Source organism: Lampetra fluviatilis, chromosome 73 (assembly GCF_964198595.1).
Source record: "Lampetra fluviatilis chromosome 73, kcLamFluv1.1, whole genome shotgun sequence".
Lineage (NCBI taxonomy): Eukaryota > Metazoa > Chordata > Hyperoartia > Petromyzontiformes > Petromyzontidae > Lampetra > Lampetra fluviatilis.
The window spans coordinates 1393229-1420539 of NC_136347.1; the positions used below are offsets into that span (position 1 = coordinate 1393229).

Consider the following 27311-nt stretch of genomic DNA (forward strand, 5'->3'; position numbering starts at 1 on the left):
TCACCACGTGTCTCTCTCTCTCACTACGTCTCTCTCTCACCACGTGTCTCTCTCTCTCCACGTGTCTCTCTCTCACCATGTGTCTCTCCACGTGTGTCTCTCTCACCACGTCTCTCTCTTCACACGTGTCTCTCTCTCTCTCCACGTCTGTCTCTCTCCACGTCTGTCTCCGAGCCTCTCCGTGTCTCCACGTGCCTCTCCGTGTCTCCACGTGTCTTCACGTGTCTCTCCCACGTCCCCCCCCCCACGCAGATGACGATGATCGCCCCGGTGGAGGGAGGGGGCTCTGCTCTGGGCTCGCGAGGCCCCGGCGGGCCCCAGAGTGAGCCCCGCGTGGCCGCGTGGCGCTACGGCCCAGCGTGCCTCTGGTACGACATGCTGGGCGTGCCGCCCCACGGCCTCGGCTTCGACTACGGCTTCCGCCTGCGGGCGCACGGACCCTGGGCCGCTGGGGCCGCCGACGGCGCCGCCACCGCCGGCGGTGACCAAGGTACCATCTCTGTCTCGCTGTGGTATGTGTGGTAGTATAGTGGTTAGTGCGAACCCACGACCTCCTGTGTACCGGGCGAGGTAGTCAACATCTCCTCGCCACTGGGATGTCTGTGTGTGTCTGTGTGTGGGGAGCGGTAGTGCAGTGGTCAGCGCTACGCTGCGCCACCAACCCGGCGACCCAAGTTCGATTCCCGCTCACGGCCAATACCGGTTATGAGAATCTGAACCGGTCCTGGGCCTCCCCTAGGTCGACTCGGACTCAAATGAGTAGCTGGTGCGGTGTGTAAACATTGCCACTGGGGAGACAAAACGGCCGGGCATGGTGCTGCACAGATGCCATATTTTCTGTTCGTCTGCTACAGCAGAGGTGTAGGGAATTGCAACAGGACCTACATCTCTGCTTTATTGACCTGGTCAAGGCCTATGATACCATCAGTAGACCTGGGCTCTGGGTTGTTCTTTGTGCTTTTGGAGTCCCTGACCCTCTGCTCACGATCATTAAGGACCTTCATGATGGTGAGCGGGCCCGGGTAAAACTACGTGGCCGGGAGTCGGAGCCATTCCCTGTACACCTTGGGGTGCGACAGGGATGTCCTCCGGCTCCCACATTATTTAACATCTATTTCTACCACGTAGTTCGTGAAGCCTTCAATGGCTGTACTGGAGGAATTTCCATCTGGTATAGATACAATGGGAGGCTGATCGATGCCCGGGTGCGGTCAAGGGATGGCTCCCTATTGGTCAACCACGTTATGTATGCCGATGATCTGGTGATTGCCGCTCACTCAGAGGAGGAGTTGGAGGCGCTGCTGCTGAAACTGGAGCTTGCCACTAAGAGGTGGGGCCTTACCATCAGCCCCACCAAAACTAAGCACCTGCCTGGGTATTTTGTACCATCGGACACTCCACCCCCACAACTCCCAATCGGTGATGGGGCAGTAGTGGAGAGAGTGTAGAGTTTCCCATACCTGGGTAGTGTGCTCATGACCGGCTCCAGTTTAACAGCAGAGGTCTCACTCCGAATCAGTCGAGCGGCAATATCTTTTCATCGGTTGTGTAACGCTGTGTGGAAGCTACCTGGTCTGTCGCTCCACGCGAAGCTTCGGGTCTTCTTGGCCACGGCCATGCCCTGGGGCATCGGCTGGCCAACTCATTCACTTGCTGGGTCTGTCCCGTGACCTCCTGCCAGTGGGCGTTCGACACTTCACGTGGCCTCAACGTGCACATGGCCTGGCACAAGCGTCGTGGTGACGTCACTACCACTTAGTGGCGAATGGCAGTTGTTGTTGTGAGTTTAACACGTAGGCTTTCACGACCAATATTATTCATAATCAACGTTTTTGGGTTTAGATCGCGTTATTTATAAATGTGTCGTAACCCTCCACCACCCGACACGGCCAATCAGTAAAAAAGTGTCACGTTAACAAAAGACAAACAGTTCACTGCTTTAGCCCACCGGTGTGTTGAAGCGTGAAACCACAACATTTACAATTTTTGAGTAGCACGACGTTTTGCTGGTAATTGCATCCAGCATCATCGGGCAATTCGCCAGAATGGGGAGGCTCTCCTCTGTCTCCCGTTCTTATGTAGAGCAGCAGCAGGGTGACGTCATCATTAACTCATGTTGTTGTGAGTATGAGTGGCGGATGGTGGTGGTGGTTGTTGTTGTGAGTATGAGTGGCGGATGGTGGTGGTTGTTGTTGTGAGTATGAGTGGCGGATGGTGGTGGTGGTTGTTGTTGTTGTGAGTATGAGTGGCGGATGGTGCTGGTGGTTGTTGTTGTTGTGAGTATGAGTGGCGGATGGTGGTGGTGGTGGTTGTTGTTGTGAGTATGAGTGGCGGATGGTGGTGGTGGTTGTTGTTGTTGTGAGTATGAGTGGCGAATGGCGGTGGTGGTGGTTGTTGTTGTGAGTATGAGTGGCGGATGGTGGTGGTGGTTGTTGTTGTTGTGAGTAGGAGTGGCGGATGGTGGTGGTGGTTGTTGTTGTGAGTATGAGTGGCGGATGGCGGTGGTGGTAGTTGTTGTTGTTGCATCTGTCTCAACTCGAACCTGTCGCCTGTCCGTCTGACCGTCTCCAGCGTTGCCGGGAGGCTGCTCAGCCGCCTCCTCCGACAGCGCCGCCGCCGCCGTGGCAGCGCTGCCGGAGCCGGACCCTCGCGTCCGCGAGGCCGTGAGGCACCTCACGGGACGTGACGACGACGACGACGAAGATGTCACCGACGTCGTCGCCGCCGACATCGTCGTCGCCGAGCCGGGCCTTGGCGTCGGCGTCGCTCCGACGTCCGTCGCGACGACCGCCGCGGTCGCCCCGGCGGTGACGGCGGCGTCGTCCTCGTCGTCCTCCTCCTCGTCGTCCACCTCCTCCTCGTCGTCCTCCTCGTCGTCCACCTGCTCGCCCGCCGAGGCGGCCGCGAAAGCCGACGAGGCGGTCGCCCCGGCCGGCGACGAGGAACGTAAAACGGCGGCGGCCTCCGCCAAGAAGAGGGTGGGGGCACCCCCCCCGACCCCCCTGGCCGAGGTCCCCTTCCCGACCGACGAGCACTTCCTGATGGTGGCGCAGCTGCCGTGGGAGGAGGACATCGTGTGGAACGGCGAGGACATCCGGCACCGCGCACCCAAGTCGCAGCGCGTCAGCCACGCCGGCTGGCTCCCCACCAGCGTCACGCGGAACGCCATGGCCTACAACGCTCAGCAGGGTGAGGCCCTGGGGGGGAGGGGGGTGGGGGGGGGGTGAGGGGGGAAGGGGGGGGGTGGGGGGGTGGGGGAGTGAGGGAGGGGGGGGGGGGTGACGTCACTCAGTGCGCCTGATGATGTCACTCAGTGCACCTGATGACGTCACACACCCCCGCCACCCTCCGCGTAGGCCGTGTACTAGTCCAAGACAAGAATCCACGTCCCGGGCGACGCCGCTGGAGTCGAGCTCGTGCAGCATAAATACAAACACCGCCGCCCCCCACCCTGACCGCGTGTTTCTCCCCCCCCCCCCGCCCCCCCCCCCCCCCCCCCCCTCTGCGCGCAAGGCCTCAACCGCAGCAACAGCTGGCTGTCGTGCTCCGCCGTGCCCCCCACGCCGCCCAAGCCGGGGCCCCCCACCGCTCCGGGAGCCGCCGGCAAGATGGGCAAGGACAAGCAGCAGCAGCAGCCGGGGCAGCAGCAGCAGCAGCCCCCGGCAGAGGGCGCCGGTGAGGGTCTCCTCACACCGCGGGTGCACTAATCTCCATCCGTTGCATCTCACGCCCTTCTACAACTCTACATAACAATAGGCTCAGTCAACCATTCTACACAACAAAGACTCATTTCCTGGCAGCGATTTCAGCTGCATCATCTCTACATAACAATAGGCTCAGTCAACCATTCTACACAACAAAGACTCATTTCCTGGCAGCGATTTCAGCCGCACCATCTCTACATAACAATAGGCTCAGTCAACCATTCTACACAACAAAGACTCATTTCCTGGCAGTGATTTCAGCCGCACCACCTCTACATAACAATAGGCTCAGTCAACCATTCTACACAACAAAGACTCATTTCCTGGCAGCGATTTCAGCCGCACCACCTCTACATAATAATAGGCTCAGTCAACCATTCTACACAACAAAGACTCATTTCCTGGCAGCGATTTCAGCCGCACCACTTCTACATAATAATGGGCTCAGTCAACCATTCTACACAACAAAGACTCATTTCCTGGAAGCAATTTCAGCGTCACCACCTCTACATAACAAAAGGCTCAGTCAACCATTCTACACAACAAAGACTCATTTCCTGGCAGCGATTTCAGCCGCACCACCTCTACATAACAAAAGGCTCAGTCAACCATTCTACACAACAAAGACTCATTTCCTGGCAGCGATTTCAGCCGCACCACCTCTACATAACAATAGGCTCAGTCAACCATTCTACACAACAAAGACTAATTTCCTGGCAGCGATTTCAGCCGCACCACCTCTACATAACAATAGGCTCAGTCAACCATTCTACACAACAAAGACTCATTTCCTGGCAGCAATTTCAGCCGCATCATCTCTACATAACACTAGGCTCAGTCAACCATTCTACACAACAAAGACTCATTTCCTGGCAGCGATTTCAGCCGCACCACCTCTACATAATAATGGGCTCAGTCAACCATTCTACACAACAAAGACTCATTTCCTGGAAGAAATTTCAGCGTCACCACCTCTACATAACAAAAGGCTCAGTCAACCATTCTACACAACAAAGACTCATTTCCTGGCAGCGATTTCAGCCGCACCACCTCTACATAACAAAAGGCTCAGTCAACCATTCTACACAACAAAGACTCATTTCCTGGCAGCGATTTCAGCCGCACCACCTCTACATAACAATAGGCTCAGTCAACCATTCTACACAACAGACTCATTTCCTGGCAGCGATTTCAGCCGCACCACCTCTACATAACAAAAGGCTCAGTCAACCATTCTACACAACAAAGACTCATTTCCTGGCAGCGATTTCAGCCGCATCATCTCTACATTACAAAAGGCTAAGTCCCTTTGACACGCACCTTTACATCATCCGCACCTAGTTTACACAACAAAGGCTCATTCCTAACAGCGTGCTTCAGCCGCACCAAACCTCACAAAAATAATATTCAGGGCCTACCTTGGCTCCTCCCACCCTCAACCAGTATATATAGAAATACTGTGTTCTTGGAATTTATCTCACTTGATACAGCAATCGTGCTGTGACGGTTCCACCTGAAGACGGAAGCTTGTGTTGCCTCCGAAACGTCGTGATTTTTATTTTATTTTTATTTTACTTTTATTAATTTTTATTTTTTACCTACGTGACTTTACCGAAAAAACCTAAGAATATAATCCCCATCCGTTCCATCTCACTCCCTTCTACACCTTGTGTGGACTAGTCCCCATCCGTTCCTTCTCCCTTCTACACCGTGTGTGGACTAATCTTCATCTGTTCCATCTCGCTCCCTTAATGACCTCGCCTGGTTCCCCAGAGGTCGTGGGTTCGATCCCAGACCCTGACGATGCTTGCTGCTGCTGCTGTATATTTGGAGTCTGCGTCTCCCATCATCATCACGGTGGCTAGGAGATGTTAACTACCTCGCCTGGTACACAGGAGGTCGTGGGTTCGACTCCGACCCTGACGATGCCTGCTGCTGCTGTATATTTGGAGTCTGCATCTCTCTCTCTTATCATCATTATCGCGGTGGTTAGGAGATGTTGACTACCTCGCCTGGTATACAGGAGGTCGTGGGTTCAACTCCGACCCTGACGAAGTCTGCTGCTGCTGTATCTGTGGAGTCTGCGTCTCTCTCTCTCTCTGTGTCTCTCTCCCCGTGGTGGTCCCTTCGTGGATTCGTCTCCGGATCCTCCTCCGGTTTTTCCCACCACATGTCAGAATCGGCGTCGCCACACGTTCAGAGGATTTGGCCGCTACATAAAATGTCCACGCGACGATGACGACGACGACGATGACGATGATATCAGCAACTCGGTTCAGCTGCTAATCATCGGTGATGTCCAGGCCAGGGCTTCTGAATGGGAGCTACAAAGCAGCATCTGAGTGGGGGGGGGGGGGGCGGGGGGCCCCCTACATCTGGCAACAGTAAATTTAGTTTCTCCTCTTTGGTTCTTTCGGTAAAGTCACGGCGTGTAAGATAAAAATGAATCGCGACGTTTACACAAGCGTCCGTCACCAGGTGGGAAAGCGTGGCCCGCTGCTGCTGCTGCTGCTGCTGATGCTGCTGCTGCTGCTGATGCTGCTGCTGCTGATGCTGCTGCTGCTGATGCTGCTGCTGCTGATGCTGTTGCTGCTGTTGTGTTGCGCCCGGAACGTCGTGATTTATTTATATTTTGTAGCTATGCGACTTTACCGATGGATTCGTGCGGTCACAGAAGCTTCAAATCAAAATATTGTGGAGTTTTTTTTAGTTTGACAGCTCGCCACCGCCACCAACCCCCCCCCTCACCCTGACCCTTGACCCCTCACTGTGACCTCTCACAGTGACCTCTCACCCTGACCCCTCACCCTGACCTCTCTCACCGTGACCTCCCTCATGGTGACCTCTCTCACCCTGATCCATCACCGTGACCTCTCTCACCGTGACCCCTCTCACCCTGACCCCTCACCGTGACCTCTCTCACCGTGACCCTTCTCACCGTGACCTCTCTCACCGTGACCCTTCTCACCGTGACCCCTCTCACCGTGACCCTTCTCACCATGACCCCTCTCACCGTGACCTCTCTCACCGTGACTCCCTCACCCTGACCCCTCTCACCGTGACCCCTCACCCTGATCCCTCACCGTGACCTCTCTCACCATGACCCCTCTCACCCTGACCCCTCTCACCCTGACCCCTCTCACCCTGATCCCTCTCACCCTGACCCCTCTCACCGTGACCTCTGACCTCTGACCTCACCAGAGGAGGAGCACAAGACGTGGTACTCCATCTTCCCCGTGGACAACGAGGAGCTGGTGTACGGCCGTTGGGAGGACTCCATCATCTGGGACGACCAGAACATGGACTCCATCCCGTCGCCTCCCGTGCTCACCCTCGACCCCAACGACGAGAACATCACGCTGGGTGCGTCCGTGACAGTGTGCCAAGTGCCGCCCCCTTTCTCTGCCGCCCCTCCCCCCCCCTTCCACTTAACCTGTGACCTCCGTGGTACTCCCCCAGAACTGGCCGAGGAGAGTGAGAACACTCCGCCCAGCTCCCCCAGCAAGGAGTCCAAGAAGGAGCCTCCGCTGAGACGCAGCAAACTGCTGCTGGGCAAAGCTGGCAGCTCCAAAGACGACGCCCAGCAGGTGATGAGGGTGACAGAGGGAGTTGCGGAGGAGCGACGCTCACAACAACGAGCGGAGCGCCGGGTGGCTAAAGCACAGCAGGTTGGCACAGTGGTGACGTCGCCGCCGCTGAGTGGCGAATGGCGGTTGTTGTTGGTGTGGGGTGGAGGATCGTGGAGTGGGGGGGGGGGGGGCTCAGAGGTCAGAGGTCGCGGTGCCGGAGCCGCTGAGATCCAGGGTTCCGCTCTTGGTTTTAGAGACCCAAAGACTCAGCACACAGAGAACCACAGACTCACCACACAGTGACCCACAGACTCACCACACAGTGACCCACAGACTCACCACACAGAGACCCACAGACTCACCACACAGAGACCCACAGACTCAGCACACAGAGACCCACAGACTCACCACACAGAGACCCACAGACTCACCACACAGAGACCCACAGACTCACCACACAGGGACCCACAGACTCAACACAGAGACCCACAGACTCACCACACAGAGACCCACTGACTCAGCACACAGAGACCCACAGACTCACCACACAGAGACCCACAGATTCACCACACAGAGACCCACAGACTCACCACACAGAGACCCACAGACTCACCACACAGAGACCCATAGACTCATCACACAAACACCCAGACTCACCACACAGAGACCCACAGACTCACCACACAGAGACCCACAGACTCACCACACAGAGACCCACAGACTCACCACAGACACCCACAGATTCACCACACAGACCCACAGACTCACCACAGACACCCACAGACTCACCACACAGAGACCCACAGACTCACCACACAGGGACCCACAGACTCAGCACAGAGACCCACAGACTCTCACACAGAGACCCACAGACTCACCACACAGAGACCCACAGATTCACCACACAGAGACCCACAGACTCACCACACAGAGACCCACAGACTCAGCACAGAGACCCACAGACTCTCACACAGAGACCCACAGACTCACCACACAGAGACCCACAGACTCACCACACAGAGACCCACCGACTCAGCACACAGAGACCCACCGACTCAGCACACAGAGACCCACAGACTCACCACACAGAGACCCACAGACTCACCACACAGAGACCCACAGACTCACCACACAGAGACCCATAGACTCATCACACAAACACCCAGACTCACCACACAGAGACCCACAGACTCACCACACAGAGACCCACAGACTCACCACACAGAGACCCACAGACTCACCACACAGAGACCCACAGACTCACCACAGACACCCACAGATTCACCACACAGACCCACAGACTCACCACACAGGGACCCACAGACTCAACACAGAGACCCACAGACTCACCACACAGAGACCCACTGACTCAGCACACAGAGACCCACAGACTCACCACACAGAGACCCACAGACTCACCACACAGAGACCCACAGACTCACCACACAGGGACCCACAGACTCAACACAGAGACCCACAGACTCACCACACAGAGACCCACTGACTCAGCACACAGAGACCCACTGACTCAGCACACAGAGACCCACAGACTCACCACACAGAGACCCACAGACTCACCACACAGAGACCCACAGACTCAGCACAGAGACCCACAGACTCTCACACAGAGACCCACAGACTCACCACACAGAGACCCACAGACTCACCACACAGAGACCCACCGACTCAGCACACAGAGACCCACAGACTCACTACACAGAGACCCACAGACTCACCACACAGAGACCCACAGACTCACCACACAGAGACCCATAGACTCATCACACAAACACCCAGACTCACCACACAGAGACCCACAGATTCACCACACAGAGACCCATAGACTCTTCACACAAACACCCAGACTCACCACACAGAGACCCACAGATTCACCACACAGAGACCCACAGACTCACCACACAGAGACCCACAGACTCACCACACAGAGACCCACAAACTCACCACACAGAGACCCACAGACTCACCACACAGAGACCCACAGACTCACCACAGACACCCACAGACTCACCACAGACACCCACAGACTCACCACACAGAGACCCACAGACTCACCACACAGGGACTCACAGACTCTCACACAGAGACCCACAGACTCACCACACAGGGACCCGCAGACTCAGCACAGAGACCCACAGACTCACCACACAGAGACCCGCAGACTCAGCACAGAGACCCACAGACTCTCACACAGAGACCCACAGACTCACCACACAGAGACCCACAGACTCACCACACAGAGACCCACCGACTCAGCACACAGAGACCCACAGACTCACCACACAGAGACCCACATACTCACCACACAGAGACCCACAGACTCACCACACAGAGACCCATAGACTCATCACACAAACACCCAGACTCACCACACAGAGACCCACAGACTCACCACACAGAGACCCACAGACTCACCACAGAGACCCACAGACTCACCACACAGACCCACAGACTCACCACACAGAGACCCACAGACTCACCACAGAGACCCACAGACTCACCACACAGAGACCCACAGACTCACCACACAGAGACCCACAGACTCACCACACAGAGACCCTCTCCCCTGCCGACCCCCCAGCGGCTGAGCCAGGGTTCGACGCGGGACCCCTGGAACCTCTCCAACGACGAGTTCTACCACCCCAAGCAGACCAGCGTCCGCGGGACCTTCGGGGGCAACATCATCCAGGTGAGGCGGCGGCGGTCGCCCCTCCGTGTCTCTCTCCGTGTCTCTCTCCGTGTCTCTCTCCGTGTCTCTCTCCGTGTCTCTCTCCGTGTCTCTCACCGTGTCTCTCTCCGTGTCTCTCCCCGTGTCTCCCCCCGTGTCTCCGTGTCTCCCCCCGTGTCTCTCACCGTGTCTCTCCCCGTGTCTCTCTCCGTGTCTCCCTCCGCATCTCCCTGCGTGTCTCTCCCCGTGTCTCCCCCCGTGTCTCCCTCCGTGTCTCTCTTCGTGTCTCCCCCCGTGTCTCCCCCCGTGTCTCTCTCCGTGTCTCTCTCCGTGTTTCTCTCCGTGTCTTTCTCCGTGTCTCCCTCCGTGTCTCTGTGTCTCCCTTCGTGTCTCTCTCCGTGTCTCTCTCTCTCTCTCCCCGTGTCTCTCTCCGTGTCTCCCCCCGTGTCTCTCCCCATGTCTCTCACCGTGTCTCTCCCCGTGTCTCTCTCTGTGTCTCTCTCCGTGTCTCCCTCCGTGTCTCTCCCCGTGTCTCTCTCCGTGTCTTTCTCCGTGTCTCCCCCCGTGTCTCTCTCCGTGTCTCCCCCCGTGTCTCTCTCCGTGTCTCTCACCGTGTCTCCCTCCGTGTGTCTCCCTGTGTCTCTCTCCGTGTCTCTCTCTCTCCCTGTGTCTCTCTCCGTGTCTCTCTCCGTGTCTCTCTCCGTGTCTCCCTCCGTGTCTCCCTCCGTGTCTCCCCCCGTGTCTCTCTCCGTGTCTCTCTCCGTGTCTCCCTCCGTGTCTCTCACCGTGTCTCCCTCCATGTTTCTCCCCGTGTCTCTCTTCGTGTCTCTCTCCGTGTCTCTCTCCGTGTCTCTCTCCGTGTCTCTCTCCGTGTCTCCCTCCGTGTCTCGCTCCGTGTCTCCCTCCGTGTCTCCCTCCATGTCTCTCCGTGTCTCTCCTCTTGTCTCCCCCCGTGTCTCTCTCCGTGTCTCTCTCCGTGTCTCTCACCGTGTCTCCCTCTGTGTCTCCCTCCATGTCTCCCCCCTTGTCTCCCCCCGTGTCTCCCCCCGTGTCTCTCTCCGTGTCTCTCTCCATGTCTCTCTCCATGTCTCCCTCCGTGTCTCCGTGTCTCATCCCATGTTTCTCTCCGTGTCTCTCTCAGTGTCTCTCTCAGTGTCTCTCTCCGTGTCTCCCTCTGTGTCTCTCTCCGTGTCTCTCCCCGTGTCTCTCCCCGTGTCTCTCTCCGCGTCTTTCCCCGTGTCTCTCTCCGTGTCTCCCCCCGTGTCTCTCCCCGCGTCTCCCTCCGTGTCTCCCTCCGCGTCTCTCTCCGTGTCTCCCCCCGTGTCTCTCTCCGTGTCTCTCCCCGCGTCTCCCTCCGTGTCTCTCTCCGTGTCTCTCCCCGCGTCTCCCTCCGTGTCTCTCCCCGTGTCTCCCCCCGTGTCTCCCTCTGTGTCTCTCTCCGTGTCTCTCTCCGCGTCTCTCTCCGCGTCTCTCTCCGCGTCTCTCTCCGTGTCTCTCTCCGTGTCTCTCTCCGCGTCTCTCCCCGTGTCTCCCCCCGTGTCTCCCTCTGTGTCTCTCTCCGTGTCTCTCTCCGCGTCTCCCTCCGTGTCTCTCTCCGCGTCTCTCCCCGTGTCTCCCCCCGTGTCTCCCCCCGTGTCTCCCTCTGTGTCTCTCTCCGCGTCTCTCTCCGCGTCTCTCTCCGTGTCTCTCTCCGTGTCTCCCTCCGTGTCTCTCACCGTGTCTCCCTCCGTGTCTCTCCCCGTGTCTCTCTCCGTGTTTCTCTCCGTGTCTCCCTCCGTGTCTCCCTCCGTGTCTCCCTCCGTGTCTCTCTCCGTGTCTCTCCCCGTGTCTCCCTCCGTGTCTCTCACCGTGTCTCTCACCGTGTCTCTCTCCGCGTCTCTCTCCGTGTCTCTCTCCGCGTCTCCCTCCGTGTCTCCCTCCGGGTCTCTCCCCGTGTCTTTCTCCGTGTCTTTCTCCGTGTCTCCATGTCTAGTTCCGTGTCTCTCTCCGTGTCTCCCTCCGTGTCTCTTCCCGTGTCTCTCTCCGTGTCTCTCTCCGTGTCTCCCTCCGTGTCTCCCTCCGTGTCTCCCTCCGTGTCTCTCTCCGTGTCTCTCTCCGTGTCTCTCACCGTGTCTCTCACCGTGTCTCTCTCCGTGTCTCTCTCCGTGTCTCCGTGTCTCCCTCCTTGTCTCTCTCCGTGTCTCACCCCGTGTCTCTCTCCGTGTCTCCGTGTCTCCCCCCGTGTCTCCCTCCGTGTCTCCCTCCGTGTCTCTCTCCGTGTCTCTCTCCGTGTCTCTCTCACCGTGTCTCTCACCGTGTCTCTCTCCGTGTCTCTCTCCGTGTCTCCCTCCGTGTCTCTCTCCGTGTCTCTCTCCGTGTCTTCCCCCATGTCTCCCTCCGTGTCTCTCCCCGTGTCTCTCTCCGTGTCTCTCTCCGTGTCTCCCTCCGTGTCTCTCTCCGTGTCTCCCTCCGTGTCTCTCTCCGTGTCTCTCTCCGTGTCTCTCTCCGTGTCTCTCTCCGTGTCTCCCTCCGTGTCTCTCTCCGTGTCTCCCTCCGTGTCTCTCTCCGTGTCTCCCTCCGTGTCTCTCTCCGTGTCTCTCTCCGTGTCTCTCTCCGTGTCTCTCACCGTGTCTCTCACCGTGTTTCTCTCCGTGTCTCCCCCCGTGTCTCCCCCCCGTCTCCCTCCGTGTCTCTCTCCGTGTCTCCCTCCGTGTCTCTCTCCGTGTCTCCCTCCGTGTCTCTCTCCGTGTCTCTCTCACCGTGTCTCCCTCCGTGTCTCCCCCCGTGTCTCCCTCCGTGTCTCCCTCCGTGTCTCCCCCCGTGTCTCCCCCCGTGTCTCCCCCCGTGTCTCCCCCCGTGTCTCCCCCCGTGTCTCCCTCCGTGTCTCCCTCTGTGTCTCCCTCCGCGTCTCCCTCTCCGCGTCTCTCCCCGTGTCTCTCTCCGTGTCTCCCTCCGTGTCTCCCTCCGTGTCTCTCTCCGTGTCTCCCTCCGTGTCTCCCTCTGCATCTCCCTCTCCGTGTCTCCCTCCGTGTCTCTCTCCGTGTCTCCCTCCGTGTCTCTCTCCGTGTCTCCCTCCGTGTCTCTCTCTGCATCTCCCTCCTCGTCTCCCTCCTTCCCCCCGTGCGTCTCTTCGCCCTGACCGCCGCGCCACCCCCCGCCCCCCTCTCCGCCCCTGCCGTGCCTGCGAGGGAGCAGCACTCGATCCCCGCGGTAGAGCTCCGCCAGCCCTTCTTCCCCACGCACATGGGGCCCATGCGGCTGCGGGTGCTGCACCGGCCGGCGCTGAAGCGCTACTCCCACGGGGCCCTGGCGCAGCCGGGCCCACACCCCGTGCACCCACTGCTCAAGCACATCCGCAAGAAGGCCAAGGTGAGTGTACACACACAGTGTGTGTGTGTGTGAGTGTGTGTGAGTGTGTGTGAGTGTGTGTGAGTGTGTGTGTGTGTACGTGTGAGTGTGTGTGTACGTGTGAGTGTGTGAGTGTGTACGTGTGAGTGTGTACGTGTGAGTGTGAGTGCACCCGCTGCTCAAGCACATCCGCAAGAAGGCCAAGGTGAGTGTGTGTGTGTACGTGTGTACGTGTGAGTGTGTGTACGTGAGTGTGTGTGTGAGTCTGTGTGTGTGTGAGTCTGTGTGTGTGTGTGAGAGTCTGTGTGTGTGTGTGTGATCGACGCCCGGGTGCGATCAAGGGATGGCTCCCTATTGGTCAACCACGTTATGTATGCCGATGATTTGGTAATTGCTGCTCATTCAGAAGAGGAGTTGGAGATGCTGCTGCTGAGACTGGAACGTGCCACTAAGAGGTGGGGCCTTACCATCAGCCCCACCAAAACTAAGCACCTGCCTGGGTATTTTGTACCATCGGACACTCCACCCCCACAACTCCCAATCGGTGATGGGGCAGTTGTGGAGAGAGTGGAGAGTTTCCTATACCTGGGCAGTGTGCTTATGACCGGCTCCAGTTTATCAGCAGAGGTCTCACTCCGAATCAGTCGAGCGGCAATATCTTTTCATCGGTTGCGTAACGCTGTGTGGAAGCTACCTGGTCTGTCGCTCCACACGAAGCTTCAGGTCTTCTCGGCCACGGTCATTCCCTCCCTTCTCTACGCTTGCGAAACGTGGACCCCCCTTAATGGAGCTTCTTCGTCGGTTGGAAACATTTAGGCTGGCCTGCCTACGATCCATCCTCGGTTTAACCAGGCTGGATTGTGTGAGGAGCTCACAAATCCTTGAAAGATCTGGGCAAAGTCCCATTGGTGAGCTCCTCCGGCAGGCAAGGCTGCGTTGGCTGGGTCATGTAGCCCACATGCCCAGCTACCGCATGCCTAAACAGCTTTTGTTCGGCCGGATCGAGGGAGCTAAATGGGCGCGGCACGGGCTAGTGATGTGGTACAGGAGGACGAGGAGCTGAGTGGAGTTGCCGATGACTGGTACCAGCGGTGTCAAGATCGGCCTCAGTGGAGGAGGCTCGTGAAGGACGCTACTGGGCAGTTGGAGGCAGTCGCCCTCCAACAACAACGGAGGGCGGAGGAGCGACGCTCACAACAACGAGCGGAGCGCCGGGTGGCTAAAGCACAGCAAGTTGGTACAGTAGTGGGCACAGGTGGTGCATCAGCCAGTCATCTCAGTCATCTCGGTCAGTCGACCCGTGGCACCTGCTGGGTCTGCCCCGTGACCTCCTGCCAGCGGGCGTTCGACACTTCACGTGGCCTCAAGGTGCACTTGGCCTGGCACAAGCGTCGTGGTGACGTCACCGCCACTTAGTGGCGAATGGCGGTTGTTGTTGTTGTTGTGTACGTGTGAGTGTGAGTGCACCCGCTGCTCAAGCACATCCGCAAGAAGGCCAAGGTTCGTGTACACACAGTGTGTGAGTGAGTGTGTGTGTATGTGTGTGTGTGTATGTGTGTGTGTGTATGAGTGTGTGCGTGTGAGTGTATGAGTGTGTATATACGAAGTGTGTGAGTGTGTGTATGTGTGAGTGTGTACTTGTGAGTGCACCCGCTGCTCAAGCACATTCGCATGAAGGCCAAGGTTCGTGTACACACACATTGTGTGTGAGTGTGTGTGAGTGTGTGTGAGTGTGAGTGTGTGCGTGTGAGTGTATGAGTGTGTGTATACGTGTGTGTGTGTCAATGTGTGTGTACGTGTGTGTGTATGAGTGTGTACATGTGAGTGTGTGAGTGCGTCTGCTGCTCAAGCACATCCGCAAGAAGGCCAAGGTTCGTGTACACACACAGTGTGTGTACGTGTGAGTGTGTACGTGTGAGTGTGTGTGTGTGTGTATACGTGTGTATATATGTGTGTGTATATACGTGTGTGTGTGTAACAGATGAGGGAGCAGGAGCGGCAGGCGTCTGGTGGAGGGGAGATGTTCTTCATGAGGACCCCGCAGGACCTGACGGGCAAGGACGGGGACCTGGTGCTGGCGGAGCACAGCGAGGAGTACCCCCCACTGCTGGCCCAGGTCGGCATGGCAACCAAGATCAAGAACTACTACAAGCGGGTATGTCACCACCACCACTAACACTACCACCACCACTACCACCACTACTATCACTACTACCACCACTACCACCACCACTACTACCACCACCACCACCACCGCAACACACATCTCTACCGCCACCACCACTACCACCACCACCACTACCACCACCACCACTACCACCACTACCACCACTACCACCACCACACACACCTCTACACACACACACACACGCCTCTACACACACACACACACGTATGCACACACACCACGTATGCACACACCCACGTGTCTACAGCTACGTAACTCTTATTCACAAGTGGCCCTGCCCATCACAATCGATAGCAAACCAAGGGGCTGACATTATTATCATCACCGCCACGTGAGAATCGGCGCACTACAAACCGCACGTTGATTCTAAATGCGGAGGGAAAAACCGGAGGAGGATCCGGAGACACATCCACACGGCGACCACCACGGGGAGAGAGACACAGAGAGAGAGAAGCGGACTCCACAGATACAGCAGCAGCAGCAGGCTTAGTCAGGGTCGGGATCGAACCCACGACCTCCTGTGTACCAGGCGAGGTAGTCAACATCTCCTAGCCACTGTGATGACGAGAGAGAGACGCAGACTCCACAGATACAGCAGCAGCAGTCATCGTCAGGGTCTGGGATCGAACCCACGACCTCCTGTATACCAGGCGAGGTCAACATCTCCTAGCCACCGTGATGATGATGAGAGAGAGATGCAGACTCCACATATACAGCAGCAGCAGGCATCGTCAGGGTCTGGGATCGAACCCACGACCTCCTGTAGACCAGGCGAGGTAGTCAACATCTCCTAGACACCGTGATGATGATGAGAGAGAGATGCAGACTCCAAATATACAGCAGCAGCAGCAGGCATCGCCAGGGTCGGGATCTAACTCACGACCTCCTGTAGACCAGGCGAGGTCAACATCTCCTAGCCACCGTGATGATGATGATGATGAGAGAGAGACGCAGACTCCACAGATGCAGCAGCAGCAGGCATCGTCAGGGTCGGGTTCTAACCCACGACCTCCTGTAGACCAGGCGAGGTAGTCAACATCTCCTAGCCACCGTGATGTCTGTGTGTGAGGAGCGGTAGTGCAGCGGTCATCGCCACCAACCCGGCGACCCGAGTTCGATTCCCGCTCACGGCCAACACCGGTGGTGACGATGATCTGAACCGGTCTCGGGGCCTCCCCTAGGTCGACTCGGCCTCAAATGAGCATCACCTGGCGTAGCCGCCCACCCACGCCCCGTCTGCGTGCGCCGCACTGACGGCACTTGTCCCGACGGTCTGCCGAGGCTACACGAGACGGGCGGGCGGAGGGGGACCTTTGTACTCATACTCTTAGTTCTTTCGGTAAAGTCACGTAGGTAAAAAAATGAAATTAAAATTTATAAAAAATAAAAACAATAAAATCACGACGTTTCGGAGGCAACACAAGCTTCCTTCTTCAGGTGAAACTGTCACAGCAAAAAATCTGTATCAAGTGAAGAGAAGTCCCAAGAGGTACGACCTTATATACTGGTTAGGGGGGGAGGAGCCAGGAAGGGCCGCGGGAGAGGAGGAGTTGTGAGATGGTCAGTACTGCTGCTGGAAACGAGCCTTTGTAATGTAGATGGCATATGTAGATAAGCCAGCTAGGATTAAGCCGCCTTTTGTTATGCTGCTGTCTTTGTGTGCGCCGGGTGGGAACAGAAACCCGGCAAGGACACGGGGGCTCCGGACTGCGACTACGGAGAGACGGTCTACGCTCACTCGTCGCCCTTCCTGGGGGCGCTGCACCCCGGACAGTGTCTCCAGGTAGAGATTAGTCCACCCACGGGTAGAAGGGAGTGAGATGGAAGAGATGGAGATTAGTCCACACACGGGGTAGAAGGGAGTGAGATGGAACAGATGGAGATTAGTCCACACACGGCTAGAAGGGAGTGAGATGGAACAGATGGAGATTAGTCCACACACGGTGTAGAAGAGAGCGAGATGGAACAGATGGAGATTAGTCCACACACGGTGTAGAAGGGAGTGAGATGGAACAGATGGAGATTAGTCCACACACGGGTAGAAGGGATGGAGATGGAACAGATGGAGATTAGTCCACACACGGGTAGAAGGGATGGAGATGGAACAGATGGAGATTAGTCCACACACGGCTAGAAGGGAGTGAGATGGAACAGATGGAGATTAGTCCACACACGGTGTAGAAGGGAGTGAGATGGAACAGATGGGGATTAGTCCACACACGGTGTAGAAGGGAGCGAGATGGAACAGATGGAGATTAGTCCACACACGGTGTAGAAGGGAGTGAGATGGAACAGATGGAGATTAGTCCACACACGGGTAGAAGGGATGGACATGGAACAGATGGAGATTAGTCCACACACGGTGTTAGAGAAGGGAGTGAGATGGAACAGATGGGGATTAGTCCACACACGGAGTTAGAGAAGGGGAGTGAGATGGAACAGATGGAGATTAGTCCACACACGGTGTAGAAGGGAGTGAGATGGAACAGATGGAGATTAGTCCACACACGGTGTTAGAGAAGGGGAGTGAGATGGAACAGATGGAGATTAGTCCACACACGGTGTAGAAGGGAGTGAGATGGAACAGATGGGGATTAGTCCACACACGGGGTAGAAGGGAGTGAGATGGGACAGATGGAGATTAGTCCACACACGGTGTTAGAGAAGGGAGCGAGATGGAACAGATGGAGATTAGTCCACACACGGTGTAGAAGGGGTAGAACCTGTACCACCCCCCCTACTCCCACTTGGTGCGTTCCAGGCGTTTGAAAGAAACCTGTACCACCCCCCCCTACTCCCACTTGGTACGTTCCAGGCGTTTGAGAGAAACCTGTACCACCCCCCTCCTACTCCCACTTGGTACATTCCAGGCGTTTGAAAGAAACCTGTACCACCCCCCTCCTACTCCCACTTGGTACATTCCAGGCGTTTGAGAGAAACCTGTACCACCCCCCCTCCTACTCCCACTTGGTACATTCCAGGCGTTTGAAAGAAACCTGTACCACCCCCCTCCTACACCCACTTGGTACATTCCAGGCGTTTGAGAGTAACCTGTACCACCCCCCCTCCTACTCCCACTTGGTACGTTCCAGGCGTTTGAGAGTAACCTGTACCGGGCCCCCATCTACCCGCACACGATGGCAGCGACGGATTTTCTGGTGATACGCACGCGCCAGGGCTACCACGTGCGCGAAGTCTCGCACATCTTCGCCGTGGGACAGCACTGCCCCCTGTTCGAGGTTCCCGGGCCCAACAGCAAGAGGGCGAACATCCACATCCGGGACTTCCTGCAGGTGCGGGGGGGGGGGGGAGAGACACGGGGGGGGGGGGGGGGGAGACACGGGGGGGGGGGGGAGACACGGGGGGCGGGAGGGGGAGACACGGAGAGACGTGGGGAGAGAGAGACGCCGGGAGACCTGGGGAGACGCGGGGAGACGCGGAGAGACGTGGGGAGAGAGAGACACGGGGAGACGTGGGGAGAGACACGTGAGAGAGAGACACGAGGAGACGTGGGGAGAGAGAGACACGGGGAGAGAGAGACACGGGGAGACACGGGGAGACGTGGGGAGAGAGAGACGCGGGGGAGGGGGGGGGGAGACGTGGGGAGAGACACGGGGAGACGCGGGGAGAGTGAGACATGGGGAGAGAGACACGGGGAGACACGGGGAGACGTGGGGAGAGAGACACGGGGAGACGCGGGGAGAGAGAGACACGGGGAGACGCGGGAAGAGAGACACTGGGAGATGCGGGGAGAGAGAGACACGGGGAGACGCGGGGAGAGAGAGACACGGGGAGACGCGGGGAGAGAGAGACACGGGGAGATGCGGGGAGAGAGAGACACGGGGAGACGCGGGGAGAGAGAGACACAGGGAGACACGGGGAGAGAGAGACACGGGGAGAGAGAGACACGGGGAGACGCGGAGAGAGAGATACACGGGGAGACGCGGGGAGAGAGAGACACGGGGAGACGCGGAGAGAGAGAGACACGGGGAGACGCGGGGAGAGAGAGACACGGGGAGACGTGGGGAGAGAGACACGGGGAGAGAGAGACACGGGGAGATACGGGGAGATGTGGGGAGAGAGAGACACAGGGAGAGACTCGGGGAGACGTGGGGAGAGAGAGAACGGGGAGACGTGGGGAGAGAGAGACACGGGGAGAGAGGCACGGGGAGAGAGAGACACGGGGAGAGAGAGACACGGGGAGACGCGGAGAGAGAGAGACACGGGGAGATGCGGGGAGAGAGAGACACGGGGAGATGCGGGGAGAGAGAAACACGGGGAGAGAGAGACACGGGGAGAGAGAGACACGGGGGAGAGGGAGACGCGGGGAGAGAGAGACACGGGGAGACGTGGGGAGAGAGACACGGGGAGAGAGACACGGGGAGACGCGGGGAGAGAGAGACACGGGGAGACGTGGAGAGAGAGAGACACGGGGAGACGCGGGGAGAGAGAGACCTGGGGAGACGCGGAGAGAGAGAGACACGGGGAGACGCGGGGAGAGAGAGACACGGGGAGACGCGGGGAGAGAGAGACACGGGGAGACGCGGGGAGAGAGAGACACGGGGAGACGCGGGGAGAGAGGGACACGGGGAGACGCGGGGAGAGAGAGACACGGGGAGACGCGGGGAGAGAGAGACACGGGGAGACGCGGGGAGAGAGAGACACGGGGAGATGCGGGGAGAGAGAGACACGGGGAGACGCGGGGGAGAGAGAGACACGGGGAGACGTGGAGAGAGAGAGAGAGACACGGGGAGAGAGAGACACGGGGAGACGCGGGGAGAGAGAGACACGGGGAGACGTGGAGAGAGAGAGAGACACGGGGAGAGAGAGATGCGGGGAGAGAGACATGGGGAGAGAGAGACACGGGGAGACGGTGGTGGTGTGACTGTGGTGGGGGTGACGGTGGTGGTGTAACGGTGGTGACGGTGGTGGTGGTGGTTACGGTGGTGGTTACGGTGGTGGTGACGGTGGTGGTCGTGACGGTGGTGGTCGTGACGGTGGTGGTCGTGACGGTGGTGACGGTGACGGTGGTGACGGTGGTGGTCGTGGTGGTGACGGTGGTGGTGACGGTGGTGACGGTGGTGGTGGTGACGGTGGTGGGGGTGACGGTGGTGGTGGTGACGGTGGTGGTGGTGACGGTGGTGGTGGTGACGGTGGTGGTGGTGACGGTGACGGTGGTAACGGTGGTGACGGTGGTGGTGGTGGTTGCGGTGGTTGCGGTGGTTGCGGTGGTGACGGTGGTGATGGTGGTGATGGTGGTGGTGACGGTAGTGGTGGTGACGGTGGTGGTGGTGGTGGTGCAGGTGTTCATCTACCGCCTCTTCTGGAAGAGCAAGGATCGACCGCGCCGCATCCGCATGGAGGACATCAAGAAAGCGTTCCCCTCCCACTCGGAGAGCTCCATCCGCAAGCGCCTCAAACTCTGCGCAGACTTCAAACGTACCGGTAGCACAGCAGTGGCACCACCACCACTACCACCAACACCATCCTCAACCACCACCACCACCACTACCACCACCACCCTCAACCACCACAACCCTCTTCAACCACCACCACCACCCTCAACCACCACCCTCAACCACCACCACCACCATCCTCAACCACCACCTTCCTCAACCACCACCACCCTCAACCACCACCCTCAACCACCACCACCACCACCCTCAACCACCACCACCACCATCCTCAACCACCACCACCACCCTCAACCACCACAACCCTCTTCAACCACCACCACCACCCTCAACCACCACCCTCAACCACCACCACCACCATCCTCAACCACCACCTTCCTCAACCACCACCACCACCACGTTCACCACCTTCAACCACCACCACTACCACCACGTCCACCACGTCCACCACCACCACCCTCATCCACCACCACCACCCTCAACCACTACCACCACCACCACCCTCAACCACCACCACCACGTCCACCACCCTCAACCACCACCACCACCACCACGTCCACCACCCTCAACCACCACTACCACCACCACCACCACCACGTCCACCACCTTCAACTACTACCACTACCACCACGTCCACCACCACCACCCTCATCCACCACCACCACCACCCTCATCCACCACCACCACCCTCAACCACTACCACCACCCTCATCCACCATCACCACTACCACCACGTCCACCACCACCACCACCCTCAACTACCACCACCACGTCCACCGCCACCGCCACCACGCTCGCACGCTCACAAAACACTCAGACTTTTGATGAAAAGTGCTGTTAGCTGGTATCAGTAGTAGCAGCATCAGTAGTAGTAGCAGTAGTAGCAGCAGCAATAGTAGCAGCAGCAACAGTAGCAGCATCATCATCAGCAGCAGCAGTAGCAGCATCATCAGCAGCAGCAGCAGTAGTAGCATCATCAGCAGCAGCAGCAGTAGCAGCATCATCAGCAGCAGCAGTAGTAGCACACCGAGGGGCTGTGTGCGTGTCCACCTCCACGGCCGCCCTCGCTACTAACAGCACTTTACCCCCCAGCAGCCTAAAGGCTACGCGGGGGACCTTTGTCTCTGTGTCTGCGGCCGCACGTCTATTCACCCGTGTCTCTGTGCGTCGGTGTCCCTGCGTGTCTCTGTATGTCTCTGTGTGTCTCTGTGTGTCTCTCTGTGTCTCTGTGCGTCGGTGTCCCTGCGTGTCTCTGTGTGTCTCTGCGTGTCTCTGTGTGTGTCTCTGTGTGTCTCTGCGTGTCTCTGTGTGTCTCTGTGTGTGTCTCTGTGTGTCTCTGTGTGTCTCTGCGTGTCTCTGCGTGTCTCTGTGTCTCTGCGTGTCTCTGTGTCTCTGCGTGTCTCTGCGTGTCTCTGTGTGTCTGTGTCTCTGTGTGTCTCTGTGTGTCTCTGCGTGTCTCTGCGTGTCTCTGCGTGTCTCTGTGCGTCGGTGTTCCTCCGTGTCTCTGTGTGTCTCTGTGTGTCTCTGTGTCTCTGTGTGTCTCTGTGTGTCTCTGTGTGTCTCTGAGTGTCTCTGTGTGTCTCTACGTGTCTCTGTGCGTCGGTGTCCCTGCGTGTCTCTGTGTGTGTCTGTGTCTCTCTGTGTCTCTGCGTGTCTCTGTGTGTCTCTATGTGTCTCTGTGTGTCTCTGTGCATCGGTGTCCCTGCGTGTCTCTGTATGTGTGTGTCCCTGTGTGTCTCTGCGTGTCTCTATGTGTCTCTATGTGTCTCTGTGTGTCCCTGTGTGTCTCTGTGTGTCTCTGTGTGTCTCTGTGTGTGTCTGTGTCTCTGTGTGTCTCTGTGTGTCCCTGCGTGTCTCTGTGTGTGTGTGTCTCTGTGTGTGTCTGTGTCCCTGTGTGTCTCTGCGTGTCTCTCTGTGTCTCTATGTGTCTCTGTGTGTCCCTGTGTGTCTCTATGTGTCTCTGTGTGTCTCTGTGTGTTTCTGTGTGTGTCTGTGTCTCTGTGTGTCTCTGTGTGTCTCTGTGCGTCGGTGTCCCTGCGTGTCTCTGTGTGTCTCTGTGTGTCTCTGTGTGTGTCTGTGTCTCTGTGTGTCTCTGCGTGTCTCTGCGTGTCCCTGTGTGTCTCTGTGTGTCTCTGTGTGTCTCTGCGTGTCTCTGCGTGTCTCTGCGTGTCTCTGTGTGTCTCTGCGTGTCTCTCTGTCTCTGTGTGTCTCTGTGCGTCGGTGTCTCTGCGTGTCTCTGTGTGTCTGTGTGTCTCTGCGTGTCTCAATGTGTCTCTGCATGTCTCTGCATGTCTCTGTGTGTCTCTGCGTGTCTCTGTGTGTCTCTGCGTGTCTCTGCGTGTCTCTGTGTCTGTGTGTCTCTGTGTGTCTCTGCGTGTCCCTGCGTGTCTCTGTGTGTCTCTGTGTGTCCCTGCATCTCTCTGTGTCTCTCTGTGTGTCTCTGCGTGTCTCTGTGTGTCTCTGCGTGTCTCTGCGTGTCTCTGTGTGTCTGTGTGTCTCTGCGTGTCTCAATGTGTCTCAATGTGTCTCTGCATGTCTCTGAATGTCTCTGCATGTCTCTGCATGTCTCTGTGTGTCTCTGCGTGTCTCTGTGTGTCTCTGCGTGTCTCTGTGTCTGTGTGTCTGTGTGTCTCCGTGTGTCTCTGCGTGTCTCTGTGTGTCTCTATGTGTCTCTGTGTGTCTGTGTGTCTCTGCGTGTCTCTGTGTGTCTCTGTGGGTCTGTGTGTCTGACCGCTTCTCTACGTGTCTCTGCGTGTCTCTGCGTGTCTGTGCGCGTCTCTGCGTGTCCAACCCTGTGTTTGTGTGTCCATCTGTTTCTTTGTCCGTCTTGTCTTGTGTGTGTCCGTCCATCTCTGTGTCTCTGCCTGTGCGTGCGTGTCTCTGCGTGTCTGCCTGTGTGTGTGTGCGTGTCTCTGCGTGTCTGCCTGTGTGTGTGTGCGTGTCTCTGCGTGTCTGCCTGTGTGTGTGCGTGTCTCTGTGTGTCTGCCTGTGTGTGTGTGCGTGTGTCTCTGTGTGTCTCTGCCTGTGTGTGTGTGCGTGTCTCTGTGTGTCTGCCTGTGTGTGTGTGCGTGTGTCTCTGTGTGTCTCTGCCTGTGTGTGTGTGCATGTCTTTGTGTGTCTCTCTGCCTGTGCGTGTGTGTGTGTGTCTCTGTGTGGCTATCTGCCTGTTTGTGCGTGCGTGTCTCTGTGTGTCTATCTGCCTGTGTGTGTGCGTGTGTCTCTGTGTGTCTGTCTGCCGGTGTGTGTATGTCTCTGCGTGTCTCTGCCTGTGTGTGTGTGTGTGTGCGCGTGTGTGCGTGTGTGTGTGTGCGTGCGTGTGCGTGTGTGTGTGTGTGTGCGCGTGTGTGTGTGTGCGTGTGCAGGCCTGGACTCGAACTGGTGGGTCATCAAGCACGAGTTCCGTCTGCCCACGGAGGAGGAGATCCGTGCCGTCGTATCCCCGGAGCAATGCTGCGCCTACTACAGCATGCTGGCCGCAGAGCAGCGCCTCAAGGTCACGAGGGGGGGGGGAGAGGGGGGGGGTGGAGGGGGAGGGGAGGGGGAGGAGGGGAGGGGTGGAGGGGAGGGGTGGAGTGGGGGGGAGGGGAGGGTTGGAGGGAGGTTGAGGGGAGGGGTGGAGGAGGGTGGAGGGGGAGGGGTGGAGGGGGGGGGCTGACATTGTAGTCGACCCAGAAATAAGTGGAGATGGCTATTTAATAAATACACGTGTGGTGTGTGTCTCTCCCCGTGTCTCCCCGTGTCTCCCCGTGTCTCCCCGCGTGTCTCCCTCCGTGTCTCTCCCCGTCTCTCTCCGTGTCTCCCCTCGTGTCCCCGTGCGTGTCTCCCCGCGTGTAGGACGCTGGCTACGGAGAGAAGTCTCTGTTTGCCCCCGAGGATGAAAACGAGGAGGAGTTCCAGATGAAGATTGACGACGAGGTGAGACCCCCCCCCCCCCCCCCGTGTCTCTCCGTGTCTCCCCGTGTCTCTCCGTGTCTCACCGTGTCTCTTTGTGTCTCACCGTGTCTCCCCGCGTCTCACCGTGTCTCCACGTGTCTCTCCGCATCTCACCGTGTCTCACCGTGTCTCCCCGTGTCTCTCCGTGTCTCCCCGTGTCTCCCCCGTGTCTCCCCGTGTCTCCCCGTGTCTCTCCGTGTCTCCCCGTGTCTCCCCGTGTCTCTCCGTGTCTCCCCGTGTCTCCCCGTGTCTCCCCGTGTCTCGCCGCGTGTCTCCCCGTGTCTCCCCGTGTCTCACCGTGTCCCCCCACGTCTCCCCGTGTCTCCCCGTGTCTCCCCGTGTCTCACCGTGTCTCCCCGTGTCTCCCCGTGTCTCCCCGTGTCTCTCCGTGTCTCACCGTGTCTCCCCGTGTCTCCCCGTGTCCCCCCCGTGTCCCCCCGTGTCCCCCCGCGTCTCCCCGTGTCTCCCCGCGTCTCCCCGTGTCTCCCCGTGTCTCCCCGCGTCTCCCCAGGTGCGCACGGCTCCATGGAACACGACCCGGGCCTTCATCGCGGCCATGAAGGGCAAGTGTCTCCTGGACGTGACGGGGGTCGCCGACCCCACGGGGTGCGGCGAGGGCTTCTCCTACGTCAAGATCCCCAACAAGCCGACGCAGCAGAAGGTGACCCCCTCCATTAGACCCCCTTGATATTACCCCCTTAGAGCCCCTTAGACCCCTCCCTTAGACCCCCTTGCTTAGACCCCCCCTCTTAGACTCCCTTGATTAGACTCCCTTAGAGCCCCTTAGACCCCCTAACTTAGACCCCCCTTAGAGCCTCTTAGACCCCCTAACTTAGACCCCCTTCGACCCCCTAACTTAGACCCCCTTAAAACCCCTCACACACACCCCCACATTGTGTGTAGTGGGGGTGTAAGGGGATAGTATTGGTGACCCTTCAATGACCCTTGCACGACCCTTGGACCCTTGACCCTTGCATGACCCTCGCACGACCCTTGCCCAACCTTTCCGTGACCCTTGTGACCCCCCCGTGACCCTTGTGACCCCCCGTGACCCTTCCGTGACCCTTCTGTGACCCGGCCCCCCTGTGAACCCCCCCCGTGACCCCCGTGACCCCCCCCGTGACCCCAGGACGACAGCGCCCCCTCGTCGGCCAAGAAGACGGTGACCGGCACGGATGCCGACCTGCGGCGACTCTCCCTCAAGAACGCCAAACAGCTGCTGCGCAAGTTCGGGGGTCATGGAGGACGAGGTGGGTGGGGCCACCTCCTCCTCCTCCTCACTCACACCCCCCCCCCCCATCTACCCCCCCCCTCTCTCTCTCCCCCCTCTCCCTCCTCCACCTCCACCACCTCCTCCTCCTCAATCACACACCCCCCCATCTACCCCCCCCTCACCCCCATCTACCCCCCCCCTCTCTCCTCCTCCTCACCCTCCCCCATCTACCCCCCCTCCCTCCTCACTCACACTCACACCCCCCCATCTACCCCCCCCCCCTCTTTCTCCTCCTCCTCACCCCCCCCCCCATCTACCCCCCCCCCTCTCCTCCTCCTCACCACCCCCCCACCCCATCTACCCTCCCCCCACTCTCTCTCCTCTCCCTCCTCACACCCACCTCCAACCACCCTCTCACGCCCCCCCCCCCATCTATCCCCCCCCCCCCCACTCTCACTCCCTCTCCCCCCATCTACCCCCCCCCACTCTCCTCCTCCACCTCCCCCCCCTTCTCTCTCCCACTCATCTCTCCCACTCTCCTCCCCCGCTTTCTATTTCTCTCTGTGTCTCTCTGTCTCTGTGTTTCTGTGTTTCTGTGTCTCTCTGTCTCTGTGTCTCTGTGCCTCTCTGTGTCTCTTTCTCTGTGTAGATTAAGAAGCTGTGTCTCTGTCTCTCTGTCTATCTGTGTCTCTGTGTCTTTGTGTGTCTCTGTCTCTGTGACTCTCACTGTCTATCTGTCTCTCTCTCTGTCTCTGTGTCTCTCTCTGTCTCTCTGTGTCCCTGTGACTCTATCTGTGTGTCTGTGTCTATCTGTGTCTCTGTATCTCTGTGTGTCTCTGTCTCTCTCTCTGTTTCTGTGTAGAATAAGAAGCTGTGTCTCTGTCTCTCTGTGTCTCTCTCTGTCTCTCTGTCTCTGTGTAGATCAAGAAGCTGTCTCGCTGGGAGGTCATCGACGTGGTGCGCACCATGTCCACGGAGCAGGCACGCTCCGGCGAGGGGACCCATGTCCAAGTTTGCCCGCGGGTCGCGCTTCTCCGTGGCCGAGCACCAGGAGCGCTACAAGGAGGAGTGCCAGCGCATCTTCGACCTGCAGAACAAGTAGGGGGGCACGGTGCCTGTGGGGGGGGTGGGGGGGGAGGGGCGGGGGGGTGGGGGAGGGGCTGGCGGGGTGTGGGGGGAGTCGGGGGGTGGGGGGGGAGACACCACGGGGGGTCATGGGGGAGACACGGTGGGGTCACGGGGAGACACGGGGAGACACGGTGGGGTCAAGGGGAGAC

The 27311-nt window shown here is 58.4% G+C and overlaps 1 protein-coding gene across 1 annotated transcript in view; it reads left to right on the top strand.

Moving 5' to 3' along the window:
* Positions 1 to 27136, top strand: part of LOC144953289 (transcription initiation factor TFIID subunit 1-like) — a 45005-nt gene extending 17869 nt beyond the window's left edge. Inside the window, 18 exon segments of the mRNA XM_078883860.1 lie at positions 253 to 490; positions 2572 to 3189; positions 3514 to 3675; positions 6906 to 7067; positions 7164 to 7372; positions 9873 to 9980; positions 13134 to 13307; positions 15268 to 15441; positions 17153 to 17257; positions 18567 to 18767; positions 20778 to 20919; positions 24251 to 24381; positions 24723 to 24803; positions 25333 to 25482; positions 25951 to 26052; positions 26054 to 26071; positions 26956 to 27030; positions 27032 to 27136. Of these exon segments, the coding sequence (XP_078739986.1) occupies positions 253 to 490; positions 2572 to 3189; positions 3514 to 3675; positions 6906 to 7067; positions 7164 to 7372; positions 9873 to 9980; positions 13134 to 13307; positions 15268 to 15441; positions 17153 to 17257; positions 18567 to 18767; positions 20778 to 20919; positions 24251 to 24381; positions 24723 to 24803; positions 25333 to 25482; positions 25951 to 26052; positions 26054 to 26071; positions 26956 to 27030; positions 27032 to 27136 (2955 nt within the window).
* Positions 27137 to 27311: the final 175 nt, after the last annotated feature.